Here is a 21,436-nt window from a genome sequence, read left to right on the forward strand (position 1 = left end):
ATTTATCATTGTTGGGGGAGGGGAGGGGAAGGGCCACTGTGTGCCGTAGGAGTCTGTCTCCACATGACTCAGCAACCTACCCTACACAAGAAGCAGTTTGGGATTCCCTTGTCTAGAAACTAGCTCATCAAGAAGAAACTAATATGCTCACAGAGATCAGCCTGGGCCTACATGTCTGCCCACAGTGGCTCAGGCACTTGAATTAATAACCAGGCAAGGCCAGTCCTGAAATTATTTCTATGATGAAAAGGAACAACTGCAGCAAAGCTCTGGATATTGCCAGATATGCCAGTGACATGCTTAGTGGGAATGGGATTTCTGATGGTACCATGGGAGCCAGTGTTCCATGAACCTGGATGCCATAAACACTTATGAAGGTACTCATAACATCCTTGTATAAGCTCTCCAGAAGTATTTAGTTATTCACTGTTGAGAAGTGAGTCAGTTTTATACAAGGGCTGATGAACATTATTCAGACAATGGTCATTACATGTGTAACAGTGATTATCCAGGCCCCCACTGCCTGAAGGGCCAGGTTTATTTCATTTTGCCCCTCCCCCAGGGTTCTTTGGTACCCTTTTATAGGGTTTAGAAGGTGTCCAGTCTTTCTGCCCCATTGCCTCAAGCCCCCATTGATTGTCTTCTCCCAGAAGCGGGTCCCTGACATCTCCTAAGTGGATGCCTCCAGGTTGGGTGATCTGGGCATACGCAGAGCAAAGCCCCTCTTACACATGGTTTCAGAATGGATTCCCCATGGTGTGTGAAGTCTGATTTTATGGGGAGATGACTGTAATTTTCCTTTCTGGAAGATGGAGATTAAGACTTGAGAAACTGATTTCTATAACCTGAATATTCCTTGTTCTAAAATCAGTTCTGTTGAAATGCTGAAAGAAAGTAATTATACAGGCTATGCCCTTCCCTTTCAATCTTTCAACCGTATTTAATCTTATATAACTTAGGAAATATTTTTTAAAAAATCAGAGGGCAAAGGAAGGGAGAATGAACTTGAAAGCATCTTTGTGGAGCTATTCAATCAGTAACTGAGTAACATAAGTTCTCTTACCCAAACCTGTAATGCTTCCTGGCTTGCTAATAATACCTTTCTGACCCCACTGATCGCCTACTTATTTCCAAGAGGGTCATGCAGCGTCCTAGACTTTGGAGCAAACAACAGGTAAATTAACAAAGACCATGTGATGCTAACCAAAAGGGAAAAAATAAAATGTACCCTACTCGTATCTTCATCAGGCGTTAGCTAACCAGAACTAAACACTGCACTTCTCAATAAGGCTTAAAATAGAATCAACTCTTTGGCTGCTTCATCACACTGTTGTCTTATTTTGAGCTTGCAGTCTGCTGAAACCCTCAAATCTTTTGTACAACATAAAATCATTGACTGCCATACCACACACTGTCCAGTACCTGTCCGGTTGATTTTTTTTTTTTAACACAAGTATAGGACTTGACACTTTTTTGCTATTACATTTCATTTTAAATAGACTTGGCTCATCATTTTAGCCTGTCAGAATTAGATTCTGTCATCCCATTCTTTTAGCTTTCCCTTTGAGGTTTAGGTCACCTGCAGCTTGATAAGCATGTCATCTGTACTTTCATCTAAGAGACCGACAGAAAGGTCACTGATAGAAACCTTCTTCAAAATGAACATTGAGCCATTAATGACTACTCTTTGAGTCCAGCTATCCCTACCAGTCCTGGTTCCACCTAACCATCCTATCATATAGCCCCTATCTGTCCATTTTGTCTTTGAAGTTAGAATAAGTGGCTGTCAAATACTTGGCTGAAATCTTAGTTTTACCATGTCTGTAGCATTCCTCTGACCTACAATAATTAGGCCTCTCCTTGTATCAGAGAAATGAGGTTAGTCTGATGTCCTGTTTTTTAAGATATTAATTTAAAATTAAATTATATTTTTTCCAAAAAGTAAAAATACGCCTTCTCCCTACCTCTCAACACTCAAATTGAGAAAGAAAAACAAAACCCCCTGTTATAAACATGTTGAGCAACACAAATTCCCACGTTGGCCATGTCCAAAAAAATGTTTTGGTCTGTACCCCAAGTCCATCACCTCTGTCAGAAGGTGGGTAACATATTTCATTCTGGATCTTCTCAAATTGTGGTTCATCGTTGTATTGATTAAAGTTCTGAAATCTTTCAAAGTTGTTTGACATATTGTTGTTGAAGCCATGTTGGCTTATAATGGTTAGTGTTTCCCATCCTAAGAACTCACAGACTGTGTTTGAAATATTGGGGTTACTTCTGTGCTTCATGATCCAATCATCTGCTTATTTGTTCTTCAAATCTTTACCATGTGCCTACAATATGTAAAGCACAATACTATAGGTCATGAAGGAGTTATAACATTCTTACAAGGCATAGTGGCTTGTCATAATGACTTCTTTTATGTCTACTGAGTAAATATTGTACTACCTTTTTTTTTTTTTTACATTTAATGCATATCCCAATCTGGTTTCACCTTACTTCTCTAGTCTTATCTCAAATTACTCCCCTCAACTCTTATGACCCAGCTAAACTGGTCTGTTTGTCATATCCCCAAACATGTACTTCCTCCTCAGTTTTCTAAATTCGCGCCTATCTTTATTCTGTTCCCTAATTTCTCAACTTTCTTTCCCCTGTTGATTTCTACCCATGCTTTAAAGCCTGACACTAAGGCCATGACTAGGATGGCTTACTGATTCTCCTATCCAGTCATCACTCTCCCTGTCTTGAATCTCACATATAATTTATTTCCTCTGGGACCTTTTCTGTTAAAAGTGGAGTTTAGATAACATGATCTCTACAGTCCTTTCCAGCTCTTAATCTTAAATGAACATAATACTACAAATGTAATTTAATCTACTCAGTACAGTAGGGCTTTGACTTCCCCAATCATAACTTGTAGCCACTAGGTGGCACAGTGGATAGAGGGTTGGACCTAAAATTAGGAAGCCCTGAGTTTGAATCCTACCTCGTATAGCTATGTGATATGGGCAAGTCACTTAACCTCTACCTTATTCAATTTCTTCATGGGTACAATGGTAATTATATTAGCACCTACCTCCCAAGGTCGTTGTGAGGATCAAATGAAGTGATATTTGTAAAAACACTATAAAGCAATATGTAAATGATATTATTATTACTATTACTATTATTATTAACTCAGCCCAAGACTATTTTTTGGTAAGATGGCTCATACTGTTGGACTGATATTAACCTTGTGATCATCTAAAAAACTCAAGTGTTTTTTTTTTTGTAAGAGTGTGTGAGTTGCTATCAATTTAGTTATTACCTTAATTAAAGAGTTAGTAAGAACTTAATAGAGATGCTTGGGGAAATTGTGACTAGTTAGAGAAGAGAGGTTTGAGAAGAGAGTTCGAAAAAGTCTTCAAGTGTCTAGTTTACCTCCCAAGACTGTTAAAATAACTGCTCTCTTTTTACTGATAGAGGAAACAGCAGACCTAAAAACCACAAGGGGAATCACAGCCACAGAGAGATAAGAGTGTAAATAATTAGGTCTGAAGGGTGACTCCCTTTGAGTGCTGGTCACATGAGGAGATAACATCAAGCTTTGTAAGTAGTCACAGCTGCTATCTTTGCACTGATTATAGATCATGGAAAAGATTGGTCAGTGATAGAAAATAGTTTTGGGGCTCAAACAGGGATGAAAGTAGGATTCTCTCTTGAGAACTGAAACAAAGAAATGCTGAGGCCTGAGAAGTCAAGGGAGATACCTCGATTGGTGGTTCCACTTGTTCTCCTTTCACTTTCTTCTAATTCCCTGCAATTAGCTTCCTACCTTATTACTCAACTTGAAGCTACTCCCTCAAAAGTTACAAATGATTTCTTAAGTGTCAAATCTAATGTCCTCTTCTCTATCCTTGTTCTTTTTGATCTCCGAAGCACTGACACTGTTGACCATCCATTTCTCCTTGTCTCTCACTTGGTGGCCTCATCAGCTTCTAGGAGTTAAACTACTATATGCCAGTGATTCCTAGATGTATATATCTAGCTCTTGTCCCTCTCCTGAGTTTTAGCCTCACATCACCAACTATCTTTTGGACATTTTAAAACAGATGTCCTATAGACATCTCAAACTCAACATGTCCAAAACAGAAATCATTATCTTCCCCCTAAAACACGTTGTGGGGCAATGAGGGTTAAGTGACTTACCCAGGGTCACACAGCTAATAAGTGTCAAGTGTCTGAGGCCACATTTGAACTCAGGACCTCCTGAATCCAGGGCCAGTGCTTTATCCACTGTGCCACCGAGCTGCCCCCAACACACTCTTCTTTCAAATTTTACTATTACTATCGAAGGCTCCATCATACTTCCCTTTATCCAGGTTTAAAATCTCATTGTCATCCTTGATTCTGCATTCTCACTCATCCCATATATCCAATCAGTTATTAAATTTCCTTTCTCTACAATATCTTCTGTCTATATCTGCTTTTCTTTTTTCTCATAGCTACCAACCTAATTCAGGCCCTCATCATCTCTCATCTCTACTATTGTAATAGCTTCCTATTGAGTCTTCCTGCCTTAAACCTTTCCCCACTCCAGGCTCTGTATCCCTAGTGTTTAGCAACAGTTCCTGGCACAGAGTAAGCATTTAATAAATGTTTGTTTGTTGGTTGGTTGATTGCAGAAGGGTTATTAGACTTTGGAATGCATACTTTTGTTTACACTGGGCTCTAATTACAGAGATTATAGACTCTGCTTATTTGTAAGTCTTTAAAAGGTATAGTGCTTTCTAAACTTAAAGCATTGTATCAATATGACTTGTTAGTTTAGGTTATAGTTTAAATCATGGCTGCAGCAGCATCCCTTCCAGCTTGGCTAGACTGTAAGTTACCTACAATTTTATTTCCTTTGTCAGTGCAGTAAATAACTGATGATCGTAGTAAAGATCCTATTTATCTAGTGTCTCCTTGGGCCAGCCAGTAATTTGTAGCTATTGCTATGGTTCTAAGTTGAAACACACTTTATGATAGTCTTGTCAACACCAAGTGGCTCATTTGAGTGCTCTTGGGAAAGAACTGGAGGTTATTGAGAAATGGATATCTGTGAATTATTGGCAGATGTGATCATTTCTGTAGAAAATTCTATTGGGTTTGCTATGTTTTTGTGGACAGATCTTAACTTCAAAACCAAATGTATTTTTTAGGTTTAAAGTGAAAGTTGGTGCTGATCTTAAAGATGACATTCGTAGATGCAGACTTATAAGAGACATGATTGGGCCTGAAAAGATTTTGGTAATTATATTCTTAAATATACATTAAATATAGAGCTTTGTAGAACATTTACCTGAGGAACAGCCAGTATTAAGAATTGGGGTTTAAAGCTACGTAAGTTTTAGAAAAATTGGAGGTTGGGGCAGCTGGGTGGCGCAGTGGATAGAACACCAGCCCTGGAGTCAAGAGTACTTGAGGTCAAATCCGGTCTCAGACACTTAACACTTACTAGCTGTGTGACCCTGGGCAAGTCACTTAACCCCAATTGCCTCAAAAAAGGCAGGTGGAGGTGTGAAACTGGCAATTGATAAATACATATAGATCTTTATAGAATATATAAATATATGTAGAATCTATATGTAGAATCTATTGGCTTATATATTCTATAAGGATGCAAGTAAAATATAATACTAAAGCCTCTTTAACATAACAGTTCATTTATCCAAATAAGAATACTTATTCCACATTCCTAACATATGAAACTACAAACTTCCTTGGTTAGTGTGTAACAGTGAGCTGTGAGATTTAAAATTGGATATACGAGCATTAAACTCCCCCTTTTAACTTTTCCCTTATATATCTCCCAATGTCAAGTGAAGAATATTAAGGAACACTGGCTGAGATAACAAGGTGTTTTTTCCCTTGTATATTTTGATTATATAATATATCTATAGGATGTTTTTTAGAAAGTGGACAAAGTCACTATGAGATTTGTTTTCCTACTATTTCTTTTTTGTTTGTTTTTGTTTTTGTTTTTTTTAGTGAGGCAATTGGGGTTAAGTGACTTGCCCAGGGTCACACAGCTAGTAAGTGTTAAGTGTCTGAGGCTGGATTTGAACTCAGGTACTCCTGACTCTAGTACTGGTGTTCTATCCACTGTGCCACCTAGCTGCCCCATTTCCTACTATTTCTTAAGGCCTGTTACATAGTTCAAATTGACTGTTTGGTACTAGTATTTTTTGTATATTTTGCAGTTCATATATGTGATTTTATTGGTGTGGAGAACTCTCAGGATAGAAATTTTCTCCCTCAGTCTAGGTCAATAACTCATCTGTAACCTATATTTTTAGAGAGCTTTCAAAGATAGTGAGAAAATTAAATGATTTGCCCTCAGTAAAAAATATTAGTAGGTATCCAGCGCAAGACTTGAACCCAGTTACTTCTGACTTCAAGGCCAGCCTTGTATCTGCTATGCCACTCTATCAGTAACATTATGAGATAAGAAAATACTATCACCCTACATTATCACCTTATATAAAATTTACAATATAATTTATAATACAGTGTACAACATGCAATAATTTACAATATATTGAATTTATAATAAACACCAAAATTCTGTAAACTGCTAAATATCAGCTCTATAGAAGAGTTCAGTACAACAGGAGATGATGGCTATAGTGTATTAACTACATATAGAAGAGGGACTTTTTGAGGCAGTGTTCAAATTAGAAATTGACTGGAACACTGGGTCTGGCTAAAACCCTCATATAGGAAGTGTCCCAAGATCTTCCAGAGATCACATGTCATTTTGATATCCAGTTTACATCTCTTCCAAATGTTAGTTTCTATTGCAAAAACTGGCTTCGAAAGCTCCAAGTCCCTTAGCTATTCCTCGGCTCACTATATTACACCTGCATGTTGTGCCCCATAGGTAAGGAGTATTACCCATCATTTATTCTGAGACTTTTCTTAGGCAGTCCGTTCAATCATGTTCAGCATGTAGCTGTGTATGCTTTAAAATCCAAACATCTGGACAAATGTAGAATGATGAGTGGAATTTCTCGTTCCTTTTAGATGGTAGATGCCAACCAGCGATGGGATGTGCCAGAAGCCATAGAGTGGATGTTAAAGTTGGCCGAATTTAAGCCACTGTGGATTGAGGAGCCGACTTCCCCTGATGATATTCTTGGACATGCCACCATCTCTAAGGTGGGAAAGTTGTTTCTCTTTCTTTTTCAAGAGGTGCTCATTAGAGTTAACAGGAATTCTTTTATTTGTTTTTTGTTTGTTTTTTTACTTTTCCTGATGAAGAATTAAATAAGTAACTTGAGGCAGTGACTGGATGTGAGGATTTCACATCCTTTTATTCTCTTAAACCTATGTTTTATAGCTTTCTTTGAGTTTACATCCTCCCCTCAGATACTTGTTAGCTTAAGTCACTTAATCTCTCTAGACTCAGTTTCTTTATCAATAAAATAAAGGAATTGGATTCAAGAACCCCTAAGTCTCCTTCTACCTCTAATATTATGATTTATTTTTAAAGAAATGACATGGGGCAATTAGGTGGCACAGTGGATAAAGCACTGGCCCTGGATTCAGGAGGACCAGAGTTCAAATCTGGTCTCAGACACTTGATACTTACTAGCTGTGTGATCCTGGGCAAGTCACTTAACCCTCATTGCCTCACCAAAAAAAAAAGAAAAGAAAAGAAAAAAAACTAAAGTTTTTCCAGAGATTAACCACAACAATTACATACAATTATGGAAATGCTGACTGTGATTTATTTTATTCAGCCAGGCAAGAGAAAATGTGGAATATCATAATGGAATATCATATTTGAGATGGCTCAGTTTAGGAATGGGGGCAGCTAGGTGGCACAGAGTATTGGGCCTGGAGTCACAAATACCTATCTTCCTGTGTTCAATTTTGGTCTTAGATACTTACTAGCGGTGTAACCCCTAGGCAAGTCACTTAACCTTGTTTGCCTTAGCTTCCTAAATGAACTGGAGAATGGCAAACCACTCTAGTATCTTTGCCAAGTAAACCCCAAATGGGGTCGCAAAGATTCGGACATGACTGAAATGAAATCTTTCTATCTCTATAAATTAATCAAGTATTATTGAGTGTCCAGCACTGAGCTATGTTTACAAAGAAAGTCTCAGAGATGATAACAACTCTCAAAAAGCTTATGATCTGATCTAGCTGGTGTAGCAAAACTTGCATGCATGAAATTAGTAGAGGTAATCGAGAAAAGGAAGCAAAAATTTATTAAGCATCTACTATGTCTAGCAATTGTGTTAGGTACTAGAGATTTGAAAACAAGATATGAAACAGTCTCTGATCTCAGTGAGTTTTCATTCTATTGGAGGAGACAATTTGTACAAATATAAGTATATATGACCAGGTTTCCAGGTTGACTACCCCGTATGTAAACTAGGTAGAGTGGTCACTCCGCTCTTTGCTATTTACTCATCTTTGTTCATTCTCTCATTCCAGAATTATAAGGTAATCAAAGGGGTATATCCTGATACTTGTTAATTGCTAAAACGGCAACATCTCTCAATCAGTTAACTCTGAGCCTCCAACAAAATTAAACATTATTTATTAAGTATACTGGAAAATCCCCATTTCTAGTAAGCTTTTGTCCCTCTCTCTATACTAACCCCCACCCCCCCAATTTCTTAGGCTTAAATAAAAGCGAAGGTTTGGGGTTATACAATTTGCTAACAATGTAACAACAAAAGACATAATTATTTCTAATATATCAGCTATGAAAAAGATCACATCCAGAGTCACTTTGGGTCATTACTAATAACTGCTGACTTATCACTTCTGAAAACAAAAGCCCACTATTATTATTATTATTATTATTGTGCCCTTGGACTGTTACTTAGTCCTTTCTTCGCAAATTTTCTTAGTAATTTTCTGCAATGTAAAAAAATTAATAGCTAATTAATCGAATCTTGAAAAATTATATAATTTTTGATTTATAGAAAATTATGATATATGAAAAATTATAAGTTTAGAGAAATTATAATTGAGCTGTAAGTACCTTGGTGGTCGCCATTCAAATGTGAAAACATTTTTGATGACTAGGGTTAATTTGGGGCTAATCTGACTGGGGTGACTAATCTGGGGACTTTTGACTAAACTGGCTATCTGACTCCTATTAATTAATGTGGGCCGTTTATAAAGTTCCACCACACTGCTCCACTCCCAAAATTGATAAGCAAAAGATTAAGAAGCCTCTTAACTAAATAATCAAAGCAGAGTTTATTTATGAGATACTATTCAAAATTAAGAATACAGGGAAATAAAATGTACAACCTGACTGCTTTCCAGTTCTTCCTTTCACCTGCTGAGCCTGTAAACTTTTTTTTTTTTTTGTGGGGCAATGGGGGTTAAGTGACTTGCCCAGGGTCACACAGCTGGTAAGTGTCAAGTGTCTGAGGTCGGATTTGAACTGAGGTACTCCTGAATCCAGGGCTGGTGCTTTATCCACTGCGCCACCTAGCCGCCACCTAGCCGCCACCTAGCTGCCCCCTGTAAACTTTTTAAGACAATAAGGGCCTTAGCCCCCTCTTGCCTCAGGGTATGTTACACTTTCCCTGCTCAGCTACTTTCTTCTGACTCCTCTTAATCTTCACTTTCTCCAACCTGTACCCTGTGCTGACGCTTCTGTGCTCTCTGCTGCCTTCTGGTTAGTCTGTCTGTCTGTCTGCTCTGTCAGTCTGCCCTCTGCCGCCTTTGCCGCCCCTCTAATCTTGTCCGCCTCTCTTAATCTTATCTGCCAGCCTTTCCTCCTTGCTCCTAGTCCTGCGTTACTGTTCGTCTAGTCCCCCAAATTGATAATCTAACTCCCAGGTCTATATATACCTTTTCTTCTCTCCACTCAAATCTCGGGGCTTCCTGCGCCCCCACAGACCAAGCTAATCCTCCAGCCAGGGCTGCGGCTGGTGGGGGGGGGGGTGTGTGCTTGAGCCTCACGTGCTACACCAGAGCCCAGGGCTCCAGGGGCCCATGCCCCCTGCTGTGTGCCCAGGGACCTCAGCATGGGCTATGCCAGAGCCCGGCCTGGACAAGCCCAGGATCTCTCGGATAGCTCCGCCCAGGTCGGAGGGAGCTGGGGGCTTTTTTTCCCCAGCTGTCTGACCTGGTGGCTTGTACAGCCCACAGGGCTTTTTGGCTCAGCTGAAGCAGAGGGGGAGGGGCACCAGCACCTCCCACACAGAAGAGACCCTGAGGGCCTGAGGCTTTCTAATCTCAGCCCAATGGTAGGGTCCCCAAATCAAAACAAATTTCCACAGCAACATGACTTAAAACTAGCTCTCAGGAAAGTTCATTTAGATTTTTTTTTTCCTCTTGGACCTTTCAAAGTATCTGTGCAGCCATCATAGTTAAAAGCCTCTCCAGAATGACAATTGAACCACCTGCCAATCTTTCAAGATTCTATCTACTCCCTCTGTGAAAATATTTATAGCAGCTCTTTTGGTGGGGGCTAAAAGTTGGAAATCAAAGGGATGCATCATTTGGGGGAGTGACTAAACAAGCTCTGGCATATGATTGTGTTTGTTTGTTTGTTTTGGTGACGCAATTGGGGTTAAGTGACTTGCCCAGGGTCACACAGCTAGTAAGTGTCAAGTGTCTGAGGCCATATTTGAACTCAGCTCCTCCTAAATCTAGGGCTGGTGCTTTATTCACTGCACCACCTAGCTGCCCCGCTGGCATATGATTGTAATGGAATATTATTGTGCTATAAGAAATGACAAGCAGGATGATTTCAGAAAAGCCTGAAAGACTTACATGCGTTGATGCAAAGTAAAGGGAAAAGAACCAGGAAAACATTGTACACATTTACAGCAATATTATTTGATGAAGAACTATGACTGACAGCTTTTTTCAGTAATACGATGGTCCAAGACGATCTCAAAGGACTAATGAAGAAGCATAGTATCCACTGCCAGACAAAGAACTGATATTGTTTGAATACAGACTGAAGTATGCTGTTTTTCACTTTCTTTTTTTTCTTTTGTTCAAGTCTTCTTGCAAATAATGACTAATATGAAAATGTTTTACATAAAAATATAGAGTAATAGTACCCATCATCTATGTGGGAAAGGCTGTTGACACTAGTATTATATACAAAATGAATACTAAATAAATACAAGATAGAGAGAATGGGCACTGAAAGTTGAGTGGATCAGGAAAAGCTTTATGTAGAATTGAATTTTGAAGAGATTTTATGAAAGAAGGATTCTGTGAGGCAGAAGTGAAAAACAAGACTATGCCAGACATTACAGATGGCCAATACATGGGCAGAGTCAGTAGATGGGATGCCGGATGTGAGACACAGAGAAGCTGCTAGTTTAGCTAGATTGAGGAGTATTGGAAGAAGAGTACAATATAACAAGGCTAGAAAGAGAGGTATGGGGCCAGTGCTTTAAAAACTGAGGTAATTCTATTTAGGGGAATATGACATATCTGTACTTAAGGGAAATAATTTTTGGAAGCTGTGGAAGATGGATGGGAGTGGGGAATGACTTGTGCCAAAGAAGCCAATTCAGATGTCAGAGCAATAGTATGGGCAAGAGGTGATGAGGACCTGAAATAAGGTGGTGATACTCTGTCAGAAGAGAGAAAGGATTGGATACAAGAGCTGTGTAGAAATAGAATTGGCCAAAAAAAGAAAATTAAGAATAATGCCAGAGTTACAAACCAGGAAGGTTTGAAGAATGGAGATGCCTTCAACAGAATTACGAAAGTTTAGTAGAGAGGGGTGGATTTTTGTGTGTGTGTGTGAGGCAATTGGGGTTAAGTGACTTGCCCTGGGTCACACAGCTAGTGAGTGTCAAGCATCTGAGGCTGGATTTGAACTCAGGTCATCCAGAATCCAGAGCCAGTGCTCTATCCACTGCACCACCTACCTGCCTCGAGGGGTGGATTTTAAGGATGGGTAATGATATGTGTTTTAGCCATGTTGAGTTTGAGTTGTCTATGAGACATCTAGTTGGAAATTCTAAAATGGCAGCTAGGTGGTGCAGTGGATAGAACATAGGGCCTGAAGTCAGAAAGAGCCTTCTCCCTGGGTTCAAATCCAGCCTCAGGAATCTATGAGCTGTGTGACCCTGGGCAAGTCACTTCACCCTATTTGCCTCAGTGCCTCATCTGTAAAATGATCTGGAGAAAGAAATGGCAAACCACTACATTGTCCTTGCCAAGAAAATCCCAAATGGAGTCAAGAAGAGTCAAACACAACTGAAAATAACTGAACAGCAACAACAGAAAGGGCAATGTGACTGAGGTTTTGTTTGTTTGTCTTTTTAAAATCTGTATCACCACTGCTTAGTGCAGTGCTTGGCACAGAGTAGGCACTTAATAATTGTTTTTCATTGATTTATTAGTATTTCTGTTAACATTCTTTAATTGCATTCAGTTTACAGTATGCAAACAAAAATGTTCCCTTCAGATATAAATATTTTTAAACATTCAAAATTGCAGTTTAAAAACTTATGAAAATTACACCTCATTTTATGTGTGTGTGTTTTTTAGGCCTTAGCCCCATTAGGCATTGGTGTTGCAACAGGAGAACAGGTAAGTGCTCATCACTGCATCCCTGCCAACGGTTCTTGACCATCTGCTGATGGCATCCTACTGTAACATCCTCTCATGGGCTTATCATGGTTTAGAAATTTTTAGAAATTCCTATAACATTTAGAAATGGAATCATCTTGGAACCCTTATGGAGGCTGATTTAGCACCTGGCACTGAGCTGGTGATGAATAAATGTTTATTGACTGAAGTAAAATGTCAGAAATGTGTGCATCACCACAATTCAGATGACTAAGTGTATATTTTTCCTTTCCTACACATCTAATCACTACCAAAAAAAAAAAAAGCAACGATTTTAAGTTGTTGCTGCAAGATGATGAATTTTCATTTTGTCGTTTTAAAGGAAGCAGCTTCTGAACTGAATCAATATTGTAAATTTATGTTCTTTTTCTGTGCTTATAAATTAAATACATCTGCCTGCCAAAATCTGCTCTAGTCACCCTGAGAGCCAACTAAGAAGGACGTACATCATGGTGGCTCAGAGCAGGGAAAGAGCCAGAAAGCTAGCTGGATGTGGACTGAGGGAGCAGATTCACAGCTCTCCCAACAAGAGGAGACGCAGTGTCCTGTCCAGTTCATTTGTGGATCCTATGCCTTTTGTAGCTCAGGGCTTCCTTTCATCATAATTAATTTTGATGCTTCACTTTGTCTCTGAGGTGCCAATAGCCATGATGCATAGGGATTTCTTAATGAAAGGAGGATTGGTTTGTCTCTCCAACAGTGCAGGCCAATTCACTGGCTGAGATTTGTGTAAGGGAGAGCATAGAGCCCCCACTGGCACCTTCAGCCACATGATCACAAAAGAAAAATAGAGTACAGGTCTCACGAAGGACCCAGGGCCTCTGGAATAATGGTCTTTTGGCTCCAAATTGCCTTATTGCCATTTACAAAGATTTTGAAGATTAAGGTGAAGGCTGACTTTTTGTTGGCTTTTATTTTTAATTCTATCTCCAGTGCCACAATAGAGTGATATTTAAACAGCTCCTACAGGCTGATGCCCTACAGTTTCTCCAGATTGACAGCTGCAGACTGGGAAGTGTCAATGAAAATCTCTCTGTGTTACTGATGGCCAAAAAATTTCAAAGTAAGGGTTTGGAAGAAGTCGAAAATCAACCTATCATTTTTCCCCAAGTAGAAAAAATTAATAGATAACCCTGTGATTCCTTTCGCTATCCTTGTTTTTAATTCATATGTGAGTGTTGGCCCTATGATGGATCACGTCTGTCGTTTGAAGACTAGCTTGGCCATAGGTGATGAATTTATTGGCCACAGCAGCTCTGGAAATCAATCTTTTAAGTTATAAGGGGGTTGTCATCTACAGTGGGTAAAGGACCACTCAAAAAAATTATAGATCCTTAAAGGATTGAAGCAAGTGTATTTTTCTCTTTTGATTTTTGGTGCCACACAACCTTTAATCTGAAGTATCGGATTCCTTAGTCCTGGAATTTCATTTTCCTAAATACTAATGAATATTAATGAATGGATACTAATGAATCACCCACAGCCAGTCAAAGAATTACAAGTTCATCTTCTAATTTCCAAACTGATAGCATTCTATTCACTTAATCTGATTTAATACTCTTCAGATTAAATTGGGATTTATTGGATTTGCTTTCAGTTCCTGTTTGCCCCCATGCTGGAGGAGTTGGCCTTTGTGAGTTGGTGCAGCATTTAATAATATTTGACTATATTTCTATATCTGGAAGCCTTGAAAACAGGTCAGTAATACACTCTTTTTTTTTTCTTTTTCTTTTTTTTTTTTTTTGGTGAGGCAATTGGGGTTAAGTGACTTGCCTAGGGTCACACAGCTACTAAGTGTTAAGTGTCTGAGGCCAGATTTGAACTCATGTCCTCCTGACTTCAGGGCCGGTGCTCTATCCACTGTGCCATCTAGCCGCCCTAGTAATGTACTCTTGAGAATCATAGAAGTTTAATTCTGGAAGGGACCTGAAACAATCTCAGTTAAAACTGATTTCTGCTTACCTTGTATCATCTCCAAACAGGTCACATTTTCATCTCCAGATTTTTTAGATTCAACTGTGGTGACAGTGCTAACTCTTAATCCAGGTCTAGTTATGAATGAATGAATGAATGAATGAATGAGAGAAAGAAAGAGAAAAGAATTTAGTGCTCATTGTCTGCAAAGCACTAGGGATACGGAGAAAAAAGCAAGACAGTAGCTATTCTGTAGGAGCTCATATTCTAACAGGAAGAGATCCGACACATAGGAGATTTCTGCTATAAGTCCAGTGGAAGAGCTCAGCGGTCTGTTGGATGCAGTAGCAAAGCAGATGGTATTCCCTTAATGTCCTTTCCATTTAATAAAATCATCTCCATTTTTTCTGTTGAACCATTTAACTGTGGAAGGACTTTGGTTTAGAGAAATTTTTTTTTCTGGATCTTCAGTAGCAGTGTCTACCAAGGCGGTGGGAGGTACAGTAGAGGCAGGCACTGGTTGGCACTTGTGGTGTGGGGGTTGTGACTACTAGTCCTGAGGCTCTTAGACTGGACCTGCCTATCTATGGTGGTTGGTCTTAAGTTAAAAGCTATGCTGGCTCTGATTTCCTCTCAAAATGAGGATGCAACAGCATTCGTATTTTTTAAGGTTTAGAGTACTTTCCTCATAACCTCGTGAAGTAGGTAGTGCCAATATTATCTTTTTTTTTTGGTGAGGCAATTGGGGTTAAGTGACTTGCCCAGGGTCACACAGCTAGTAAGTGTCAAGTGTCTGAGGCTGGATTTGAACTCAGGTCCTCCTGACTCCAGGGCTGGTGCTCTATCCACTGCGCCACCTAGTTGCCCCAATATTATCTTTATTTTATAGATGAGAAAGCTGAAGATTAGACACAGTAAATGAACTTGCCCATGGTCAAATAACAAATAAGCAACAGAACCAAGATTTGAGCATGTTCTCCTGATTCCCAAGACCAATGCTCTTTCTACTATACCATGCAGCCTCTCTAAAATGATTGAATCTTAGGGTTAAAGGGCTTGAGAACTAAACTAATCCCATCCCTTTGTGTATCTTGAATCTTCTCAAAAACATCCCCAACAAAAGGTTGGTTAAGTATCCTCTTAAAGGCCTACAAATGATGAAGAGCTCACTGTTTCTCAAAGTTGCCAAGCACCAGGCAGGATAATCAGAAGCTATCTATCTGAAACAGTTTGAGGTGTAGCCAGCTTTGCTAACTCATAAAACTTGTCACTGCCAACTGCTGCACAAACTTGACTTTTTGTATAGCGATAATGTTTAGCAAGTTCCTATCTTATATTGAACCAAAATTGTTCTCCAATAACTTGTTGGCTCCGTTAGGGCCAAACTGGGTAAATCTAATCCTACCCCAGAGACAGGTCTCTCTCTGCTTAGCTAGGGAAAATGAGAGTATGGATTCATCTGATTTATGTTGTAGGTTTGCAATTTCATTGATTATATGGCTAGAACTTATAGGAAGTTCTGGGGCCACATAGGCCAAACCCCTCATTTTACAGGTGAGGAAATGAAGAGCTTAAATGACTTACTCAAGGTTGCATGGGTAGTAAAGTGTAGAGCAAGGTAGTGAGATGATGTAGTCCATCCAGTTAGGAAGATGAGTTCAAATCCTGCTTTAGACACTGAACCTTTAAGTTTCCTCATCAGGTTAATAGTAGCACCTACTAAAAATAGATAATATATGTAAAATACTTTGTAAGCCTTAAAATGCTCTATAAATGCTAGTGATTATTATTATTGTTGTCGTTATTGTTATTGTTAGTGCTTATAGAATCAGAGAACTAAGAGCTCTCAGAGACCTTTAAGAACTCTTTTATTTCACAGGTATACAAACTAAGGCCCAGAGAAATTGAAGGGTCTACCTAAGTGGCAGAGCCAGGATTTCAAATTAGCACTTTTTCCATTCTAACAAACTTTCTCATAAACAGTTTGCTTCTCAAAGGGATTTATTGTGATCTGGAGGCCTGTTCTGTGGAATGTCAAGGCCCCTTTAAGGAATATGGACCCCATCTCTTGCTGTGCTCTAACTAGTCACCCATTAATAGTGGGTGACAAAAGCTCTGCTATTGGTGTTTAGGACAATTAACAGTTTATAATTGTATTTGCAATAAGACCAGCACTTAAAATACCGACTGAAACATTAATATCATTAAATTTCCTAAATTATTTCTCTTTCATTAGGCCTCAATCCCTCCTAACTCCTTCTTCCAAAAATTGAAGGGGAAGGGATAAACTTCCATACATAGGTATTGATACCCTGCTGCTTCAGGGTGCTATCTCGGCCTAGTATAGACAGACTCTCCTACACCCAAAGCAACCTAACAGCTATTGTTTTTAAGCCCCAGACAAGACTGAACCAATGGACCAGAAAGGAACTTCTAGTGCTCCTCTGGAAATTCTGATTCAGGTCCTTTGCCACCTGGGAAGCACACACAGTACCCTACTGCTCCCTGTTGGATGATACTTTGAAAAAATCTAAAACCATTTTCAAAGAATATTCTGAGTAGTGTGTTCTGTTAGAGGAAAGAACAGGAAATTAACAGGAAATTGGGAAATTAACAGGATTGGCTTTACCTAATTTATGCACTAATATCCCAATTTGCTTTTTCTCCTAGGATGTGTGAATATGTAGATCATCTGCATGAACACTTCAAGTATCCTGTGGTAATCAAAAAAGCCTGTTACATGCCTCCTAAGGTAGGTTGAGAATAGTTTCACTAAAGTGTATCTGAGATATAGCAAATGGTCTAAATGGATTCTCTTGACCCTGTCTTATGTGTTTAATAATACATGCCACACAGGCCCCCCATTACTTTTTGTTTGTTTGTTTTGGGTTTTTTTTTTAGGGCAATGAGGGTTAAGTGACTTGCCCAGGGTCACTGCTAGGAAGTGTCAAGTGTCTGAGGCTGGATTTGAACTCAGGTCTTCCTGAATCCAGGGCTGGTGTTTTATCTACTGTGCCACCTAGCTGCCTCCAGACCCCCCATTACTTGAAGACGATGAGTGTTATATTTCACCCCTCCCCCAGGGTTCTCTGGTACCCTTAAAGGGGCTTGAGGGTGTCTAGTTTCTGCCATTAGCTCAAGCCCCCACCAATTGTGTTCCCTCAACTTTAGAGAGTTCACTGCATCTCAGTTCCGTTTAAAATTTAATAGATTAGTTTTTCGTTTTGTTTTGGGTTTCTTTGTGGGGCAGTAAGGATTAAGTGATTTTCCCAGGGTCACAGAGCTAATAAGTGTCAAGTGTCTGAGGTCAGATTTGAAGACAGGTCCTCCTGAATCCAGGGCTGGTGCTTTATCCACTGTGCCACCTAGCTGCCCCCAATAGATTAGATTTAATGGAAGAATATTTACTTCAAAGGTATAATAAGGACAAATCTACAAATTCCCCTTCTCCCTCTCAAACCTGAGTGAAGTAGGAGGTGGGTGGTGGAGAGTGGCATAATCTCTCACTATACCACCTGTTTCTGGGGATGGGACATAACTCGGTTCCTATATAGCAGAATCCCACCAAGTTCCAAGTCCAAAACCTACCTTGGGCTTGAGTCCCAAGCACCCAGGCTTCCATGCTAGGCTGGCAACAACATCTGGCCTGGAATCTTGTCTCCAAGATGACCATGGCTCAAGCTCCCTGGCTACCAGAGGAGACTCCTCCAACTGTGCCTAAAAAAGGAAAAACGAAAGCCTAAAAGGGAGGGTTAATAATGAGCTGCAGCTCTACAAGATAGAAATAGAATAGTTCATATTATCTACCTTTTATAAGAATTGATTACCATGGGTTCAGGACTTCCTTGAAACAGGCTCCTCATGAAAGCACTTTATAGACATCATTTCTATTTTAATAGTCATCAGTCAGAAAGCTTTTGAAGGATTGATGGATTCAGCTTCCCAAGAATTTTGAACTTGGAGGGGGAAAAGCTCAAAATGTATGCTGTTTTTCTCTTGCCAATCTATTTTTATTGCAGGGAAGTATCTGAGTGGTGAGTGCATAGAGCCCTAAACTTGAGAGTCAGAAAGATGAGTTAAAATCCTGCCTCAGACGCTTACCAGTTGTGTGACCTGAGACAAATAATAATCAGAATAATAACTAGCATTTATGTAGTGCTCTAAGGTTTGCAAAATGCCACACATATTTTCTCATTACCTGACTTATCAACCTCAGTTAACTCATCTGTTGTTGTTCAGTCATTTCATTCATGTCTGACTCCCCACGACTCCATATGGGATTGTTTTGGCAAAGGTACTGGAGTGGTTTAGCCATTTCCTTCTCCAGCTCTTTTTAAAGATGAGGAAACTGAGGCAGACAGGGTTAAATGACTTGCTCAGGATCACACAACTAGTAAGTGTCTAAGGCCAAATTTGAATTCAGCAAGGTGAGCTTTCCTGACTTCAGGCCCAGCACTCTATTCATTACACCTCCCAGCTGCCCACTTACTCATCTGCACAATGGGGATAATAATAGCACCTACTTCACAGGGCTTTTGTGAGGATCAAATGAGATAATTGTAATTATAAGTGCGAGCTATTGTTATCATTCAATTTAACATTTATTAGAGACCATAACTGCTCGATTTTACCTTTGTAGGCATAACTATAAGGGCCAAGAAAAGCAGGAAGTTTTTCCAAGTTTATCCTTTAGTTTTCTCAGTTCAGTTTGATGATCTATAGCCTTATTTAAAGTCTTGGAAGTTGACAAATAATTCAATTTAAAGCATCTGGGGTCTAATAATTAAAACAGCTAAATTGCCTTACATTTGGGTTTTCATTAAAAAGAGGTCAAGGCAACTCTATTTCTGAGAGTAGAAGTATCACACTGAGCAAAGAAGGCTGACATTTCTCTTCCCTTGAGATATCACTTCTTAATTAAACTATGTATTTTTTTTTTATTAAGGATGCCGGCTATTCCACAGAAATGAAGGAAGAGTCTGTAAAGAAGCACCAGTTTCCAGAGGGTGAAGTTTGGCAGAAACTCATGGATGCTCAGCACAATTAAGTTCTTAGCCTTTTCCTCTCTTACAGATGAATTTTTAATGAGAAGGGGGAAAGCTTATCCAAATCACCATCAAGATTTAACCATTCAGATAAATGTCTCAGGTATCATCCTCGATAATCTGAACCATATTTTTTTATTATTTTCTTAAAGAGAAAGTAGACTATCAGGTATGCTAATGTTTCCACATAGTATTGGCATTTGAATGTTAAAGTACATTTTAAGAAACGTTCCATTATGTCAGAATGTTTGCTGTTCCTACAAATGTCACAATTAAAAAGAGAGAGATGAGCATCAAAATCCCTGGGATGGTGTTTGATATGGAATAAGGGCAAGACTTTTCACTGAGATTTCAAAGGAGTTTTTGGGTAATTCCTCTTGGTCTCTATTGTTTCTTAGAAAATCAGTTTTTCAAAATTGACAGTTTATTAGAAAAAAGTGAGGGAAAGCTGGTCCCCTTTCATTCTTTTTTTGGGGGAGGGGGGCAGGACAATGAGGGTTAGGTGACTTGCCTAGGGTCACACAACTAGCAAGTGTCAAGTGTCTGAGGCTGGATTTGAACTCAGGTCCTCCTGAATCCAGGGCCAGTGCTTTATCCACTTCGCCACTTAACTGCCCCCCCTTTCATTCTTTTAACATGTATCTTCCAAGAATTGACTGTGTGCCATGGGACTTAAAAGAAAGTTACATATCTCTATTTGAATGGGTAAATCAGCCAGGTCTAGATAGACTTATTACAAAATCCTAGTTAAACCATAACAAGGAAGATTGGGAAATGATGGGGAATTTCCACAATTGTGTTCCATATTGTAATACTGAGAGCTTGAATTTTTATGCCAAAAAAAAAAATGCCAACATGTTTTAAAACGTGTGTGGATGAAAGGTCAAGTATACCTTGACATTTATTCAGTATTCCATAATGTATACACTAACTCTACAAGTAGCCCCAAATAATGAGAGGTAAGGGTAATGAAATGATACAGAATTAGAGAATTTTAGAGGTAAAAGAGGTCTTAGAGGTCCAATCTAATGCCCTCATTTTGCAGATAAGGAAGTCAAGGCAGAGTAGTGAAGTGACTGGTCTAAAGTCAGATAGCTTGTTAGGAGAGGCAGACTAACTCAGGGCCTTGACTTGCTGTCTGGTACAGCATACACACCCTCAGTAATAGATGAAAGAGAATAGAAGTGGGGATGGCTTTGTCCTGAGGAGAGAATGGTACTGCCAGGTTTGAGTGCTGGATGCTTAGACTAAAAAGACAAAAATTCACTTTGCCCTTAAGGTGCTTTGAGAGAGAATGACAATACAAAACATTTACTTTCAAGGAGGTAGAGCACAAACAAGTGGAATGGGGAGATCAGGTTAGGCCTCTTGTAGAAGTGGCATTTGGAGTCTCCTTGATGGCAAGGATCTTCCTGTATAGGCAGCCTGAGACCATTGAGAATCATTAAAGGAAACCAGAATGTTCCCAAAGGGCACCAAATTCCTTATTCCCAAAGGCCCCTTGTTGGCCCTCTCTTCCCAAGAGAAAAGTGGCCTCAAGCAGATGCAAGAACTAGATCATTGGAATGAAGGCTGTGTCACTTAGAAGACACAGGTACCTTCATGACCCATCATTGTTTTGAGAAGTTAAACACAATTCAGATAAAGCACTATATTGGTGGGAGCAAGGCTTGGCCATGTGCAATTCCTCCCTTCCCCCACTATTCAAGAAAGCTCCCATCACAACCCTCTTCTCCTGAGCCATGCCTTGGGAATACATGTCTTTCTTTTTCTTTTTTTTGGCGAGGCAATTGGGATTAAGTGTCACAGGGTCACACAGTGTCAAGTGTCTATGGCTGGATTTGAACTCAGGTCCTCCTGAATCCAGGGCTGGT

At 39.5% G+C, this 21,436-nt stretch overlaps 1 protein-coding gene across 2 annotated transcripts in view; it reads left to right on the forward strand.

The window, feature by feature from the left end:
* ENOSF1 (enolase superfamily member 1) overlaps nucleotides 1-19,861 on the forward strand; it is a 58,673-nt gene extending 38,812 nt beyond the window's left edge. For both annotated transcript variants that reach the window (XM_043979213.1, XM_043979214.1), the window contains 7 exons: nucleotides 5,184-5,271; nucleotides 7,048-7,182; nucleotides 12,523-12,564; nucleotides 13,537-13,666; nucleotides 14,201-14,300; nucleotides 17,188-17,269; nucleotides 19,463-19,861. In XM_043979213.1, coding sequence (XP_043835148.1) covers nucleotides 5,184-5,271; nucleotides 7,048-7,182; nucleotides 12,523-12,564; nucleotides 13,537-13,666; nucleotides 14,201-14,300; nucleotides 17,188-17,269; nucleotides 19,463-19,564 — 679 coding nt within the window. In that variant the 3' untranslated portion in view covers nucleotides 19,565-19,861. The remainder of the gene's footprint in view (nucleotides 1-5,183; nucleotides 5,272-7,047; nucleotides 7,183-12,522; nucleotides 12,565-13,536; nucleotides 13,667-14,200; nucleotides 14,301-17,187; nucleotides 17,270-19,462) is intronic.
* The last annotated feature ends 1,575 nt before the right edge of the window (nucleotides 19,862-21,436 follow it).

Source organism: Dromiciops gliroides, chromosome 1 (genome assembly GCF_019393635.1).
Source record: "Dromiciops gliroides isolate mDroGli1 chromosome 1, mDroGli1.pri, whole genome shotgun sequence".
In the NCBI taxonomy this organism is placed as follows: Eukaryota; Metazoa; Chordata; class Mammalia; order Microbiotheria; family Microbiotheriidae; genus Dromiciops; species Dromiciops gliroides.